This window comes from Anarrhichthys ocellatus, unplaced genomic scaffold (genome assembly GCF_004355925.1).
Source record: "Anarrhichthys ocellatus isolate YVR2014 unplaced genomic scaffold, GSC_Weel_1.0 scaffold39, whole genome shotgun sequence".
Lineage (NCBI taxonomy): Eukaryota > Metazoa > Chordata > Actinopteri > Perciformes > Anarhichadidae > Anarrhichthys > Anarrhichthys ocellatus.
In genome coordinates, this window is record NW_022280069.1 from 3860925 (window position 1) to 3879289 (window position 18365).

At 40.6% G+C, this 18365-nt stretch overlaps 1 protein-coding gene across 1 annotated transcript; it reads left to right on the top strand.

Moving 5' to 3' along the window:
* rhbg (Rh family B glycoprotein) lies at positions 1 to 16844 on the top strand. The gene is made up of 10 exons (XM_031867404.1): positions 1 to 362; positions 6282 to 6468; positions 6658 to 6808; positions 6976 to 7123; positions 8797 to 8963; positions 11137 to 11274; positions 11439 to 11572; positions 12429 to 12550; positions 13574 to 13647; positions 14746 to 16844. Exons 1-10 carry the CDS (start codon positions 185 to 187, stop codon positions 14821 to 14823), a joined length of 1377 nt encoding a protein of 458 aa, XP_031723264.1. The 5' UTR covers positions 1 to 184; the 3' UTR covers positions 14824 to 16844.
* The last annotated feature ends 1521 nt before the right edge of the window (positions 16845 to 18365 follow it).

Here is an 18365-nt window from a genome sequence, read left to right on the forward strand (position 1 = left end):
TCTTCTTCTTGTTCTTCTTCTTCTTCTTCTTTCACCCTCTCTCACACACACACACACCACACACACACATACACCAGCCTCCTGGCTCTGCACTGAGGACTCTCCGGCGTGTGTGTGAGAGAGACAAAACTTTTTTGTGCTGGATCTTTAAAGCCCCCTCTCATCCCCTCAGTTAGAGAAAAACATGACAGATGCGGCAACCAACATGCGACTGAAGCTGCCGATCGTCTGCTTCATCCTGCAGATCATCCTCATCATCCTCTTCGGTGTTCTGGTGCAGTATGACCACGACACAGACGCCAAGGAATGGCACAACATGAACCAATCTGATTATGACAACGACTTCTACTACCGTTACCCAAGTGAGTGTCCCGTGGATGTGTGGAGGTTCAAGGTCAGAGGTCACAGTGAGGCTCAGGATGCTTTTGGTTCCCAGTCTGTGTCTGAATTTAAGTAATATCCTTTAGATGAAAGGTTTCTCAAGAGTATCAGTTTGAAGATGACTTGTACAGTAACATTGCAGACTTGATGTGAGTGGATGCTTTAATTTGACAAACATGTTGCAGATGTTGTTTATGACATTACACAGATGAGTCCAATACTAATCTATCACTCTGTCCTTTGTTTTACAAACTATTTTTTATCAAAGAAAAGACACTGACTAAAATCCTCATCATGCGATTCTTTCATGTTTTTGTCTTTCATATAATGCTAAACCAGCCTCTCTAACACTGACATGCTGTCCTCTCTTACATGCTCCCTCAGTGATTTTTAGAAATCTGTAAGTATGCCACGCTCGCATGCCACTCCGGCTCATTTGCACTTTCAGGATAGTTATTGTTAACTCGTCGTTATTCTGTGTGAAGAGATGAGGGGCTGCTGAGCTCCTCTGGTTTCCCCTAATTGGACGGGTCCCATTCTTTCTGAGCGAACCTTTCATAGAGATGTCTTCCAGTCCGCTGCGTCCCATAGAGGCAGATCCATTGATCGTTAATGTCCTGATTTATATGGATTGATGGTGTAGGAAAAAGAAGGGAGGGAAAACACAAGGCGTTGATTAGATGCTCATTACTGCTTCCATAAAACACATTTTATATCCATCGACTCTTACTGCACACACAGTTTCAAGCTGTTTTTCTGTTGTCTTTTTAACCCTAATCTTTGGCATGATGCCTAAAATGACTACATAGCAGTGTAGTGTGAATGTGTCATTGGTTGTACAAATTTGCATTTGATTTTCAACTTTAAATGTCAGAAAAACGTTTTGGGGACAACATATAACCCCGTTCTTTAAAAATCTGTGATAATTATCCAAAAGCACAGTTTTTTAAACTGTGCTTTTAAAATAATGATCTTATAATCTTAAATATCTAAAATATCTTTAATTAATGTTTGCAAACAACCACTTTCTTTCACTTTTCTCTGTTTCTTCCGTTTGCAGTTGTGACACAAACTTAATATTTCGTTCTAGCCACTCATTCACTCATTAACTCAAAGTTCCACCTTAAGAAATCAACTACTGAGGGCTGGTGGGCGTGTCCTAACTTGTCACACACTGTCGGAAGTTAATCTGGGCGTTTCTCACATTGTTTGAATCTCCAACCTGCAACCTTTAACTATAACGTTATCTTCCTGTCAGTCACTGAACTCTTCACAAACACAGAAACATCAGGACTGGCTCAAACTAATATTTGGTGCAAGATTTTATGTTTAAATTTGACCGTTTTCAGTATTCATGTTTTCAGCCAGTGGATTTCTTTCCAGTGCAAAGTTCAAAATCAGTAGTTGAAATAGAAAGACATTACTGGGGATTAAGTGGATCAATAAAAAATGCACATAATTGTTTAAATCATTCACAAAATATAATTATAACAAACATTTTTACAGTCTGACAAAGTGGATGATGTATTTAATAATTCATTTTTGTAAATATTGCATAAAAGTGCAATAACAGAAGAGAGAAAGTAGTCAAATCTAAAAGTGGTCTAATCTAATCACTAAGCGCAAAGATGGATATAAATATATTTTCTGACATTGCTACAGAGACACAACTTATACTGAAACACCTAAACAGGTTGTGGCATCTAAAGAAGGTGATTAGCAGCCTCTTGGTTTGTTATGCAAACTGCCGAAGTGCCCTCAAGCAAATTATCCCCCATTTCAGAGGGTGCTGCTCTCTATCAAAACTTGACTTTTGACTTTTTGACCTTTTGGGGGTGATTGTGGCTAAGTGGATAGCAGGGCCGTCTTTCAATCAGAGGGTCGGCGGTTGGAACCCCGGCTCCGGCTCCGCTAGTCGCATGTCGATGTGTCCTTGAGCAAGACACTTAACCCCAAAATTGCTCCCGTAGCTGTGCCTATGGTGTAAAAATGTGATAGACTCTGAATTGTAAGTCGCTTTGGATAGAAGCGTCTGCTAAATGACTGTACTGTAGACAGGATGTGACCCTCAGTCGCTTGTGTCACAGTCCAACATTTTACTCACCCAACTATCCAACCGAGCCCGTTTCTTCAGATGTTATGATACGTTCTGCTTTAACCCCTGACGTCATTATACTGGAATGACCACATACTGGAGTTTGGTTGAACCGACAGTTCAGTTGTCTATTTCAAACCACAGAGAAGGTAACAGAGTGTCTGAGGTTAGAAAAACAAGACCAGAGTTTAAGGTCCATTAGATTTAATGGCTTCAGACAATGTTTAACCCGACACCTTCGCTGTCACGGGAGCTGAAACAGCCGTTGACTTTCATGTTTCAGTGCTGTGTTTACGCAACCTCCATCCTCCATCCTCACCGCACGCCTCGAAAACAACGGTACAATAAACAGACGAGTTCACAATCTGCAGGTTATCTGAAGGGCAGTGTGTAAATCCGCTGTGTCGGCAGTCATATAGTCAACGTATTGTCTGTCCTACAGGTTCCTGTGAGATAAGGATGGTGTGTCAACTGATAAAATATGTCTCCCTCATACGGGTTCTCCATAACATGACATTCCCTTACAACTAAACTGCATCCTCAATTACGTTTGGAGGGAAACATATTTTTGTCCTGGATTACAGTGATGTAATTTAAGTGCAGTTTCAAGTCTTATGTTACATTTTATTTCAGTCAGTTTACCCCAAATCACTAAGTTCTGTTTGCTGACTTTTTAAAACCCTAAACTCTGAAGTTTTGTTTTTTTTGTTATATAGGGGAACTATCCCTTTAAAGAGACCCAACTAAGACATCTTCTGGACAGATTTGATGGAGAGTTTTAGTGTCCCAAGATGTTCTCAATGATCCTAATTCACAGGAGAACACATGTTATTTATAGTAACCTAAATTTATAAATCAAATAGAGATTTAAAGAGACAAGCTGAGCTGAAAGTGTTGATGTGGGGTTCTCACAAAGCTTCATTAATGTTGAAAAGAATTATTAATATTTACAGTTATTTTGGGTTAGGGTTAGAAAAAACTCCACAATAAGTAGGTATAAAATCACTTTAGATATAAAAAAGACATTCATCTGCATTCTACATTTGTGTGTACATACTGCAAAACAATATTTTCCTAACCAGAACTGTTCTATAATAATGTTAAGAGTAATTATCACTAAAGATTTATGCATTTGTGTTACTCTTTATTTTGGGTTCCTGGTAGTTTTATACTTATTTAAATGAAAACGTCCAACTTGAAGGAGGGTTACCATGCATGAGGGGGTAAGGACAGTTTAAAAGTTGCTAAACAAAGACATAAATGCATGCATTGAAAGTCAGCAGAAAGGAATATTCAAAAAGTGAATCTGGACTCAGGAGGGTCAAGAACTTTTTTTTTTACCCCGCAGGCATGAGATAATTGAGGGAAAACATCAATCCCTCATTTTGTGGAGATTCTTGGCCTCAGAAATGGTCAAATTTAACAAAAAATAAAAGTTGAGCTTCAACAGATCGAACCAACTTGTGCCCGGCAGAGCCTGAGTCACTGCTCTGATTGTACGGTGTCCTCCTGGATATCGGTGTGTGTATCTGGGCCAAAATGCCAACGGGGACACTGGCAGCACATCCGGCTGTCCAATACTGGCTGTGCGGTAGTTTGGGAGAAATAAGTGAGTTAGAGAGCAGATCATTATCCTTCCTTTTACACAGCAGACCAGCAATACTTTGTCAATATAATCCTGTAACTTTACAGTCAAGAGTTTCTAAACATGAATACCCAAATGGAAGATGTGCGGGTCAGTGTCACAGCCGGACCTGAAGTCCCCATTGACCAAGGCTTATGTAACTGTGCTCATTCACAGAGCGACGCTGTTTTCAATGACAAAGCCCTCAAGTGACTCAGTTGTTGATCAGGTGTTTTTTGTTGATGGAGGCTTTTGAGGAGCAGATAACACGAGGTTGATCTAAATGACTCGTATCCTCACTGAACTGCTATCGGCTCTCTGCCGAAAGGCTTTTCATTGGAAATGCCGAACAAGTTGGTGAACATTTATTTTTCACCTTTAATATTAATCTTTTAATCATCTTTCAGTTTAAAATCAGAACAGAGGAAGGTAGTTGACAAGAAGTTTTTTATAAAAAATAATAATTGGTTTCAATTGTAAATAGACTTCGATCGATTTTTTTCCGAATGTTACATTTCTCAAAGGGAAATAAAAAGTTACATCAGAGTCAATTCCAGATTCTCAAACGAGATGATTAGCTGCTTTACTCAGTTTTATATCAATGTAAACTGAATATATTTGGGCTTTGAACTGTTGGTTGTACAAAAAATGCAGTTTTTAAGAGCTCCCTTTGGTCTACACAAAAATAGATTCTTGACATAGATATCATAATCAATTAATCAAGAAAACAATTGTGAGGACAATCAATAGTGAAAATAATTGTTATAATTGGAGTCAATTATAACCCCCAAAGGCAATAGATTAACTTGAGATCTCCTGTCATAACAACCTGATCTCATGGGAAGGCGTGTAAATAACACAACATTCAGGACATATCCGCTTGTCACAATAATAGAACGCTGTTTACGTAAAACGACCAGAGCTATGTTTAGGAAACTAAACCAGTAGTTACGTTTAGGAGAAACATTCTGGTTGGGCTTATAAAATAAGTATGTAAACTAAGTAAAACTTTACAACGTAATATAAGTAGAGAAAACACGTCACAAACATCATTAACATAACTTCAAAATAACTTCAGGACACGAACAAGGGTCGAACAAGGGTCTTGGTTGAAAGTCCTGTGTTTGTTTGACCCCACCCTTCCCAATTTTTATACTTCGTCAGTTGCTCTGAGCGTAGTTTATACATGCAAAAAGCAAGTAGTTGTTATTGCCCGCCAAATGACTTACAAATTGTCGTGTCATTCAGATGCCATTAGTTGCTGGTGTGGTGGAAAATGATTTTATCCGCTGTTGAGTCTTTTTAAGTTGAAATAAAGAATATTGTCAAACAGAACTTGTCTTTGAAAAGTATTTATTCTCTGGCCAGAGAAGAGGCACAGATACACGGAGTCACTCTGACTCCGTAGAAGTGTGCACTACAGATTAAAATTCGTATGAAGAGAGTGATCAAGGGTGGGGCGGGGGGGTGGGCCTGTGTACTGGAACATTGTGTTTCAGGCCATGCAGGCCGCGCAGTTAAAGAAGTATAAGAAGTGCTTTATCTGTGTAACAACAGACACACAGATATATACGTTTTATCCTTAAGGCGTAGAACATGTGAATATACAATAGGTACTTGTTATCCAACACGAAGAAGACGAGGATATGTGTGCAGGCAGTCAGCTGCATGGATCACAAGTTACATGATGCAAGCTTATGATAGTTTGATTCACAACAAGTTATAAAACAGTTGTATTTTATAAGAATATAAAATACACATAAGAATATAAACTATGATAACAATATATTTCCACTACCCAAACAGCAAGATACATTTGAGCACGTATGTTAACACAGAGGATGAAGGTGTACTGAGTTCAGAGCTAAAGTACAAGCACTTAAGCATTTACACAATATACGAAGTAGAAATATATACTAAGTAGAAATGTTCCATTACACTGGTCACCTATAGAGAGGTGAGTGTCATCTGCAAAGACAATCAATACTTTGCTTGTATGTTTCTAAGGAGGGGAAAACTACAAAAGTTGAATGGAAGCAGTACTTCAAAGTAGTGGGCCCAGCACTGAGCCTTGTGGAACTCCACTTGCCTTCTGGGTCCATGTTGCCTCTCCATCACATAGAATAAACAAAAAAATCTATCTCCATAATCTGAGCCAGTGTGTTTTTCTACATTGTTTAGGTTTCCAGGATGTGCATGTGATGATCTTCATCGGTTTCGGCTTCCTCATGACCTTCTTGCAGCGCTACGGCTTCAGCAGCGTGGGCTTCAACTTCCTGATCGCAGCCTTCTCCCTGCAATGGGCCACGCTCATGCAGGGCTTCTTCCACGGTATGCATGGAGGCAAGATCCACATCGGAGTGGAGAGGTATGTGTGAAAACCATATTGCACATGTGTGAACACACAAAAACCACTGACACAATATGTTGGACAAGGTGCATGAAAGAGAAGAATACAGACAGAGTGAAACATCTCTGACACACAATAAATGTTTCTTTTTTGTCTATGCCCTGCACACGATATGTCATGTTTTCTATCAAACTCTGTTTCTTTCAGCATGATCAATGCTGATTTCTGCACGGGCGCTGTGCTCATCTCATTTGGAGCCGTTTTGGGTAAAACCAGCCCTGTCCAGCTGCTGATCATGGCGATTTTCGAGGTCACGCTGTTTGCTGTCAATGAGTTCGTCCTGCTGTCCGCTCTTGGGGTAAGCTACAAAAAAACAGATATACTCTAGAAGTAATTCTCTGTTGTGTGATCTGCAGAGCAAAACAACACAGCAAGGACTGATTAGCACCAAAGATAAGAAAAATATCATATCGCTGTCAAACATATTGAATTTTATAAACCATATTGTGGCTAACTTTGTTGCAGGCTAAAGATGCAGGCGGCTCCATGACCATCCACACGTTTGGAGCCTACTTCGGCCTTATGGTGACCCGGGTCCTGTACCGGCCCAACCTGAATAAGAGCAAGCACAGGAACAGCTCCGTCTACCATTCTGACCTGTTTGCTATGATCGGTAAACATCTGTCAAAGATGGACTTTTATCGTTTACGAAATTCTTGTGCCGCCGTCTAGTGGTTCATTCGTGCTCTGTCCCACCGTTGCATACGATCATTGATGGGTGTTGTCAGGTGTGGTCATAGGTGTGATGAACTCAAACCTTCAGACCCATTCAGATCAGTGCAGCAATACTTAGATACATAGATTTAGTGTGAATTTGCTCTAAATTTCAGTTATAGAAATTTTGGAAAATTTGCAATATTTTGCCACACAGATTGATACCCTGACTGGCCTCAGGAATCGGATGAAAACAAAATCATTAAAGGACTTTGGCTCGACATTGATCCTGAGCCTTTTTGATTAAGGATTTAAAGCCGTTTGTCACCAGTGTTGCGAAAAAGCCGTCCGGGAATCCAGAAAAATTAGCATGCAGATTTTCTGTACGAAAACCATCGGGTCCAGTGTGAATTATCCACATTTCTGTTTCATTTTGGTCAATGAAGCCCATTCCTTCTAAATAGAGCCCGTGTCCACTCCACACATTAAAAATACCCTCCCAACAAAGAATGTCAATCGTTAAGTACTCAATACATTATTAAATCGGACCCAAAGTCTGATGCTAAAGCTAATGTTATCTTTTGTGGCTTGCCCCTTTCCTTGACCAACATACAACATTTGCAAGTATATCAGCTACGTTACCATCGCCCTCGCCTCCCAGTTGCTAGGAAGAACTCAAGCCATATATCGTCCTTAACTTGGTGGTTGAAGAAGTTATATTGTTACATGATTGGGTGTTGAGATGGAGGCTTCCCAATTTTCTGAAGGCACATTATTCCGAAACACCAATAGTCCAAAAAATATCCCCAAAACAAGCTCCTATTGTTCCGAAGGTCCATTGCTCTGTAAATAATGACAGCAATATTTTGTATGACATCAGTTGAAACAAAGGACTTCATCACTGGTCAAACACATACTTTCGCAGGTGGAAATCTGCTGAAATCGAGGTCCGTCCGAATACTTCTCCCCCCGTACAAATGTTCCACAGAGGTGTGCAAGCATGAACCACAAAACCAGTGTTTGTAGATTTTGTAAATTTGTAAAAATTACTTTTTTTTGTGGAAATAAATTTGTGCTTGGTGTGAAACAGGCTTTTCATGATTTCCCCAATTCCAAAGATTCTAAATAATGTTGTCAGAAAGTGTGCAGGAACAACACATGTACTTTGGAGGTAAAGGTGCGTTTGTCAGTAAAAAGCATTTATTATTGCTGTAGATTTATTGTAACAATGTAAAATGTCATTACATCTGGTGAAGTGCGCCTAATGACTTGTTTAGGCCTCGAAACACAAAGTTTAGCTCTCACACTTGACTTAAGATGTGTTGGTGTTTTCTTGCGAATACAAACAGTAGTATCTCCTCCCCTTCACCTGGGATTTTCCTCAATAGATTCCTGACTTCATCATCACAACTTCTATATTAAACATGAGTTAACTTATTGAACAGCAGCACGAGCTCCTCTCAGAGACAGATGGAGACTTCCCAATATTAGATCTGTTGACATCCTTTTGGTTTTCTTCCAGACATTCGATCTCACACAGGCTGGAAAACAAGATGCATGCTGTTTGTAGTTAGAGTGAATTTGTTGATTTGCCCAATGCATCTGTTAACTGAATGCCGCTGTGCTTCTCAGGTACCATCTACCTGTGGATGTTCTGGCCCAGCTTCAACTCTGCCGTCACAGCTCACGGAGACGACCAGCACCGCACGGCCATGAACACCTACTACTCCCTGGCAGCCTGCACTCTGGCCACATACGGCATGTCCGCCCTGACGGCGCACGACGGCAAGCTGGACATGGTGAGCACACCGGATTAGCATCACTAAATTCAATCAGGAAATAAAGTAATGATCGCTAATTTACTGGAATCGCCAACTTTAGGAATGAAACTGAGGCAACAGGCTCCTCCAGAGAGTGATTCTCAGCTGGTGAAGTAGAATGTGACTGCTTCCAGCTCACAATCAATCAGGTTAAAATGAGACCAGCAAACAACCAAAGAGCTGAAGTAAAGACAAGAATGCAAAAAGAACTAGAACTTGAATTCCTGTCAGCAGGGTGGATCTTATCAGAGCTAAAACTCGTGACAGAGTTACTCAAAAGATAAAAAGCTGATGTGTTTGTCGCCTGAAGACATGAAGACATGAACCCCTCCCCCCCCAAAAAACAAATGTTAGCTGTGGCTAAGTCACATGGAGGTTCAAACTGTGCATTATCGCTGTCATGCTCACCTGTCAACAGTTCATCATCCCGATATCAAGATGAAACATTCCTGTGCTGATAGTGATCAAACCCTGAGAGAGTCAGAGCGGTAACTCATGACAAAAGGAGACGGTATAGTCTGTTGATAGTAGAGAAACGCTCATCAGTCTCTGATGTGTTCCAGCTGTTTGCTGTCATGTGGCCGCAACACGTTACAGACTCTTTGTCACAAAGTCTCATCCCTTTAAGCTGCTTCGTCTACAGACGAGCAGATCCTTTTGTTTTTTCTCACTTTTGCAGAGTTACAGTTTACATTTTCATAATTTAGTAATATAGTATTGTGCAAGTCAGATGTTATTTAATAAATATAGAAGACCTAGAAAGATGTGGTGGCGTGGTGCTTCTGATTGCGCGATGGGACATTGTAAGCGCAGAAAACAATTCATTGCAAGCACATAGATTATATTTCGTAGAGAAAGAAAGTGATTTAATTTGAGAAAACAATCACGTATTTGGACATAAAAGCATCTGAAACATACGGAAGTTCTCAGATTAGCTGAGATTGTGGCACATTTAAGGGTTCATATTTGTATTTTGGGTTTCCACTAGAACATGTTTGCATGCTTTACTGTTAAAAAAAACATTTGATTTTTCTAATACTGTCTGTCTGAAAATACCTGTATTCATCGTCTGTCTGAAACGCTGCGTTTTAAGGGCCTATCTCTTTAAGAGCCCCTCCCGAAAAAGTCCAGACTGATCTGATTGGTCTGTGTCTTCTGCATGCGCGCTCTTGTCTTCTTACTGCGTTACTGCAGAGCTTTAAACCACCAGGGTCAGTCACCTAGTTTGTCTCTAAAGCATTGGCATGAATCTCAATCCGTAAGCAAGTCACAGATTCGTTAAATAGACGTAATCTTTTACGTGATTATCGATGCAATGCTACTGCTGTCCACCAGGGGGCGACTCCTCTGGTTGTATAGAAGTCTATGAGAAAATGACTCTACTTCTCTCTTGATTTATTACCTCAGTAAACATTGTAAACATGAGTTTATGGTCTCAATCTCTAGTTTCAAGTCTTCTTCAATACAGCATGATGTTCATTTAGTACATTCTGGTCCATTTAGAGTCAAACAGACCATAAAGCAGGGGATGCTTTAGGGCGGGGCTACACAGTGATTGACAGGTCTCTACCAGAGACGTATGCGCCGTCTCTACGTCACTCCTCCTCAGTCCAGATATGGTCACTTCTGTTCACTGGTTTCAAAAAACCAAGCTGATGACTTCTTATATTCAGTCTGTGATTTTCCCTGAGATGTTATGAGGTCTTCAGTTGGGCAATTGTGGGTACAGATTTCCCTGAATGTCGATCCCGACTCCCAGTCACACATTGTGTGTTGTATGATCAACAAACTGCTAAATAGCTAATTCCAAGCAGCTGGATGATTCAGCACATAACCAGGGCTGTTGTCAGGAAAGGCTGTGTTCATGACTCATGACCTTCATTTCTTAATAGTTCCCCGCCCTGAGACCAATTTAAATCCCAATGTTTGTCCTTATTCAAACTTTTGATTCAGTTAAACTGTTCAAGTCTACGTTTTGTACATATTTATTTCTCAAATAAATATATTGAGGCTGAAAATCCAAGTTGCTATGTCACAAACTTCCCATGAATTGTATGTAGTACCTCAATATAATGTAGTAGTTTCAGGTGCAGTGTGCTTCAGGATTAATGTGCATTTTAATGTATTAAAAACATCTTTTTCTAATCTTTAGGTCCACATCCAGAACGCCGCCCTGGCCGGTGGAGTCGCAGCAGGAACAGCTGGTGAAATGATGCTGACGCCGTACGGCTCCATGATCGTCGGTTTCTTGGCCGGCATCATCTCTGTTCTGGGCTTCAAGTACCTCTCAGTAAGGATCGTGCAGAAGCTTATGATTAAGACACGATACTGAGCAATTAGAGGCAGAGCACCATAAGGCCGCATCGTGCAAACAAACAAAATTAATACACAACAACATTTTCTTCTGTGGTGTTCTCCTCCAGAAACAAACCCCCCATCTCTTTCTTCTTTCAGCCCATCCTGGAGGACAAGCTGAAGATCCAAGACACCTGCGGGGTTCACAACCTGCACGGCATGCCCGGCGTCCTGGGCGCCATCGTGGGAGCGGTCACTGCCGCTGTGGCATCCACAGACGTTTACGGAAAAGGGTGAATATTTGATTTGAGCTGTTGTTGTGGACACGAAACACACCTGATGCAACATCATAAAAGAATTAGAGAGACTGGGACGATCTCAACTCCAGGTTGTCATACAGCGTTAGTAGCTTTATATAAATATGTATATTATATATATGTATATATATATATATATTATATATATATACATATATATAATATATATATTTATATATTATATATATATATATATATTATATATATATATATATATATATATATATATATATGATGAGTACACTGTAATTCATAGATATCCCACAAAATCAATTTGTGTGTAATCCACAAAATCATGAACCAGGAAGTATGAAGACTGCAGAAATCCCAAAGAGAAGTCGGGAAACACCAGGAAACCATCGTTCGATCCCCGAGTAAAACTAGAAGTCAATGTTGAATTATTTGTAACTATCGCACTTAAGTTCGGATTGTTTGGTAGTTATTTTAACCCTAAACACAATCTTTCCATAAACCAAACTAAGTTGTTTCCTCTGAAGACAGACTGCATGTGAAGAGCTGAATTTCACACACAGCGCTGGACCTGAAACTCTGATAAGAACCGTTGTATGAAGATACGTGTCTAAACACCAGCAGTGGTTCATCCTGAATGTCCACATTGTTTCCCTGTGTGGGAGATAATCTGTGTGTGTGGTTTCAACCGCAGCCCTTTATTCACCGACAGATCTGAGCTCCCTTCAGGCTGCTCTCATGGTCCTCCTTTAGTGCAAAGTCAGCATGCAGGGACCTGCAGCGACACATTGATACGTCCGAGCGTATTTTAATTCTGTTAGTTTAAGTCATTCACTAATAACTCGTCGCTGTTGTGTTTCAGGATGGGAGATGTGTTCCCCGACGTGGCAAGCGGAAAAATTGAAGCGTCTTACCAGGGCGTCCGTCAGGCCATCTCCCTCGCTGTCACCCTCGGCATCGCCCTGGGGGGGGGGCTCTTTGTCGGTAGGTGTCACGTCTTCCTCAGTCGGTCTGATGAAGAACTCTTAAACTGGACGTTTGAGCGACACAAAGTTAAACAACAGTCAGCATCAATACAAGAGATTACAGCTGGGTTCAAAGTTTAGAACTAATAGAAATCATCTTCAAACTTCCCCAGTTGATTACTGACAATAAGATCATTATTCTTTTGTATTACAAGTTTTCTGAAAATGTTATTTTGAAATATGCAAATGAGGCATTATCTTATTAAATATGTGCACATTTTCATACATTTCCAGAACATAAATCTGAACATTGGATAAAACCAGGTTCAAAATGTTGTTGACACGTTAGAGTTAAAGGTTTCTACAGAAGGGATTTATGAATTCTCTTTATTTCACTTCATAAATCAGAAAATACTGTCAACAGCCATAAAACAAATCCATTTCTCCATGTTTATATTAATATGATGTAGTATAAATGAGTGTGTGTGAGTGATGTGTGAACCTTCAGCACACAGAGAGGAATGAACGAGTGAAGTTTGGTGAATGTAAGAGCTGCTGAAGTGGAGATTTATCATCAGAGTCTGAGAACAAACTCATTTTAAAGATTTGTTTACAGACTCTACAGGTGAATAGAGTAAAGAAATGAACTAACAGATATCACCATGAAACTTCACCACTTCATCACTCACATTAAGAGGAGTATTATTGTATTACAAGTTTTCTCTTTTGAAGACGTGTTCTGGAAGAAACATATTTCCTCCAAACATCTCCAGAACTTTCACTTTCAAACAAATGTAGCGTTTAATGAACCGAGACGTCTCGATGAATCAGCACTTTACTGTGAAGACTCGCCAGCAGAAGGAACCTGAACGACTTCACCGCCCTTCATTGTGTGATTAACCTGCAGATGCTGTTTGGGTTAATGATGAACACCAGCCACTCACTCGACAATTAACTTTTGTGTTTTGTCTTGTTGGAGCTCATTGAGCTCATTCTCACGATAGAAGTGGTTGCACATAAATGCTCTTTGTCCTCCTCTCAGGTTTCATCTTGAAGCTCCCCGTCTTCGGCGCTCCGTCCGACACCATCTGCTACGAGGACAGCATCTACTGGGAGGTGAGTCAGACGCTCTGTTGTTTCTCACTCATGTGTCCCTAAGAGACAGTGTTCAGGCAGTACACTTCATATTCACTCATCTCGTTCTTGTGACTGTCTGTCAATGATTCAACATTCTAATAACACATGAATGATACATATATATTTATTTGGGTTTAAATGGAGCAGGTCTTTCCAGGAAATTCCTGTTTTCTTCGTGATCAGCATAAAATGACATCATTCTTTCCAGGAAACGGCTTGCGTTAATTCTCCAGTAATTGAGTGTAGCATGAGAGATAACGGCCACCAGGTGGCGCCGTCGCACTGACATTCACATGATCAGTGACCGTGGTGCTGCTGGTGAAGCAGTGGTGCTGTCTGACCACCAGGGGGCGCAAAGTCACCACCACACGGGTGTCTCAGACCAGGTGGAGTCCCTCCTGGATGATGTCATTTAAATTTCCCCCACAATGCAACGTGCAGCATCGTCATGCTTTAGTTTTATGTGTGAGTATATATATATCATGCAGACTAGATTTGTGCCTCTTTTATCTGGGTTATTTTACTAAAAAGAGGCATTTTGTTGCAAAATAATTAAATTTAAATACTTGCATGGACTGGTTCTTTCACTGTAATGTGGGATGAACCTCATTTTTAGACATAAAAGATTAATTCAATTTACTAAAAACGTATTTTCACAACCGATTGAAATGTTTTTGTCTCGTTTTTACCACCAGTTCTAAAAAATATATCTAATTGATTTCTCTCCATTTCTTTCATAAACCACAAATAATAAGTGATGCTGTTCTTTTCAATGATTATCTGAAAGTGGGAACAAAAGACAAAACGCTTGTGTACATTCATGCAGCGCCTCACAGAGACCTGCGGGAACGATGACATTTAGAGACACGGAAAATGAAGTGCACCTTTGAAAAGTCACAATTAGACCACGTTTAGTCTGGAAGAAATGCAGGATGAGGTCACGGAAGTGTAGAAACTCAATTATCTCACGCTCTGTCTGTGTGTGTGTGTGTGTGTGTGTGTGTCTCTGTGTGTGCGTGTGTGTCTGTGTGTGTGTGTGTGTGTGTGTGTCTGTGTGTGTGTGTGTGTGTGTCTCAGGTGCCGGGAGACGAGGAGGGTCACGAGGAACAGTTGACCGCAGTGAACACCGCGGAGACTGAGAAGCTCAACAGTTAGACACACACACACATGTACACACACACACACACACACACACACACACACTGAGGTTTTTACATCCCAGCACTTGAATTCTGTTGTAAAAAAAAAAAAACCCTCCAACATCCTTATTTTATAACAATACATGTCCCCGCACAACGTGCAGGTCATTGGCAGCTGTGGCCGCTAGAGGGCGACCTCGGGTCGTGTCACTCTGAGCTGCAGGCCTGTGAGAGAAAGAGTGCATTTGGGAAATGATGTGTCTTATTTGATGAAAGATGCCGTCTAATTGTTTCTCCTGAATCTATTAGACAGAATCTAACGTCAGCAGCCGGTAAAAAACCAAAGACAAACAGACTCCTTCAGAGCCACGAGCCTCCATTCAACTCTCTTAATATGAACAAAAACCTTTTCAAATAGTTTTTTACTGGAAACCAATTATGTTTTCTTCTTCATTTTAAATACGGGATTTTCATGCAAAACAATGCAGATGTTTTTTTAAATGTGTTTATCTCCTAATACTTTAGGGTTGGGACTTCATTTGTTTTATTATACTGTGTGATTAGGTGGAGATATTACGGTTGCTTCAGTCGTGTACCTTTTTATTCATTGTATGTTGGAGCAGAAAGTCAACAGATGTTTAAATTTATTTTTGGCTTAACTGATTAGCTGAAAGCTGCATTCACAGTTTGAAACAATTTCATGGGAATTGGAATAATATTGGAACATGTTTTTTGACAAAATATATTGTTGTGCGTTTTGTGTTTTGTCTCATTTGTGTCATACGACAAGAGGTCGATAAATAAAGAGGAGAAGTCAGTGATCGTCATGAATCACAATATTGACAGAAAGAAAGAAACAAATAAGTGATCGATTCTTGTTGTTCTTTGTCCTCTGGAAGTCTGTCACTGTTCAGCGTTTTATAATGTGAGTCATCTTCTAAGATGTAGTAGAGAGGAGAGAGCGATCAAGCCTGTGCTTGTGATGATGAAGGCCGGTCATTATTACTTTCTTAATGACTGCGCAGCGATCCCCTTGGAAGAGGTTAAAGCCTCCGATCGCAGGTGGGGATCTTCTCTCACCGCCTCATTTAGACGGTTTCACCGTCAGGGATCACACGGGCGAAGGTGTCCTTGTTAGAATCTGGTCTCCTCAGGGCCCGGGTATGACAGGTGATTAATGCCACTGAGGAGGAACAGGAGGAAGAAGTATCAATAACTAAAATTTGATTCATTTTACCTGGAAAAAAAAACACTTCTCATGAGTTCTTAAGAAGATTCAGTCTGAGCGAGATGATGTTAAGAAACATGGAACCAACAGGAACCTCGTCTCGTAAAGAGTATCCTCCACAGTCACATAAACATGTCGTCTCACAATCTCTTTCTTCAGCACAAAAAGTAAGAACCTAAAATCACGTCTTTATTGCTTTTAAAACCTGCAGCTTTTTGTCTTTTCTCATCATTATTTCAGTCTGTTAATATCTTAACTCAAGCCATCTATTAGCATACCTTAATGATGTCCGTCCTCTTCGCCTGCCTCTCTGTGGCATTAATCACTCCTCATACAAAGGGCCCCTTGCAGGCTGCAGGGGCCTTGTCCGACCCCCCCCACACACACACACTCACACACACACACTCATTTTGGTGATGGTACCTCTGCGTGAACAGGCGCCGCAGCCTTTTCCCAGGAAGGAGCAGACAGGTGGACAGCTGTTTACTGAATAGGCGCTCTTACTGAAGAGCTTAATTGAGCTTCATAGGGCTAATTAAAATGCAGAGAAAAATATCCATGATTATGGTAATTATTCTATTGTCTAATACATCTTCCGGAGATGAGCTTGTTTGGCATCATACCTGCAATATGTTGGAGGCCCTGGAAATATAGAAATAGAGATTTGTGTCTGTGTGTGTGTGTGTGTCTATAATTATACAGATGAAATGTTAATTGTTTTAATTTCTGTTGCTTAAGATCTATTCTGTAGTGAGCTGGTATAATGACTTGCATAATAATGTCTAATTAAAGGCTGCAGAACAAATCGTCTTTTTGCTTTGACCCAGATTATCATTCATGGAAGAGCTGTTAGAATAAGTTCAAACTCAAATACATTAGTGTAGTTTGTATAAGTAACGTCTATTAACTCAATCTCACCTGATTTTGTGGATGTTTTTGGTCATATTTCAGCTGATTTCAGATATTTCAGATACTTCAGTCACTTTTTTGTCTTTCTTTGAGCATAACCGAAAGAAAATGGTCACAGATGCTGAATTTGATGAATAATGAATAAAATATAACAGAGTGCAATAAGCATCAACCTGCTTTCTTTGCACATATTTCTACATTTACATTAAAATAAAAAGACACTTTTACTTATATGTGTGGAAATGATAGCAGTAACATTCATACATGTTTTTCTATATTTTTTTTAAATGAATCCACTCAACCTGTAATTAAACACAATTTCCCATTTTCACTTGAACATGACGTGTAAATCCAGGGGGCCCTATTACGCTCTTGACCTTATCGCCTCACTTCTTACCGTGTGGCCCTTGAGCAAGGCACAGCATGGGAGCGGCGCTGCTCGGCGCCCCGGGCTACGCCGGCTCTTTTCTCAGCAGCTGTAGCCTCCTGTGGCTCCGCCTCCAGCTTGTATGCGATTGTTGTTCCGTAACGCCGCTGTGGAGGTGAACATAATGGGTTAATGGGCTCCCAGAGGACCTCCTGGTCCCCTGTGTGTGTGTGTGTGCGGGGGGGGCCTCGGCCAGCTCACAGCCCCGCAGACACCGCAACGGGGCCCATGCGGTGCTAAACACCACCGAGGGGATCTGACACACTGACAGGACGTCCGAGCTTGATTACATCACATTTATTTTTACAAGAAACACTGTGTTTACCTTTAAGTTGACCTTTAACCCAAATCACCTCTGCAGACTGTCGTGGACTCATTAGAAACTTTTGTGATTCGTCAAAAACAAACGTAATCAACGACAAAATGGCTAAAACAGTTTCCCTCGAAGCGTAATTCTCGATGCGGTTCCGTCGTATTGGAACGTTGTTTTTAGGGGACCGGGTTGAAATCCTCTCGTAGTTGAACAAAAGTATAAAGTCTCACAAAATAAAGTTCCAAACTTTATGTACTTCCCTATTACATAAGATAATCTCTTAATTGCATAATTAGTCCATGTGCTTGTGTTCTTTTGTTAAATTCTATAAATATCAACACTTTGGTGATGCATCTGGAAGCGCACTCATCAGAGGTAATTCAACACTTGTTATAGTTTTGAACAGTCGCCCCTAAAAAAAGCCGAATCAAGTCTGCAATCAACTGTGAGTCATCATCAGTGAAGAGAGAGACGTAAGAGCTGTAAATCTGTGACTGTTGCCGTCTTGTTTAAAGCAGAAAACACAACACGGTGGAAGAACTTTGGGGCTCCGTGTGTTTCAGATTTCAATCGGTTCTCATTTTGTTCCGGATTAAATCCCAGATTAGAGCTGTGGTCGGAGAGGTTGTGACGGATGCTAAACAGGGCGATGATGGAGCTGGGGGGGGGGGGGGGGGGGGG

Coding starts and splice junctions, on each gene's coding strand:
- rhbg (XM_031867404.1), top strand. CDS start 185: ATGACAGATGCGGCAACCAACATGCGACTGAAGCTGCCGATCGTCTGC. Junction 8,964..11,136: donor ACGACGGCAAGCTGGACATG/GTGAGCACACCG, acceptor TCTAATCTTTAG/GTCCACATCCAGAACGCCGC. Junction 13,648..14,745: donor AGGACAGCATCTACTGGGAG/GTGAGTCAGACG, acceptor TGTGTGTCTCAG/GTGCCGGGAGACGAGGAGGG.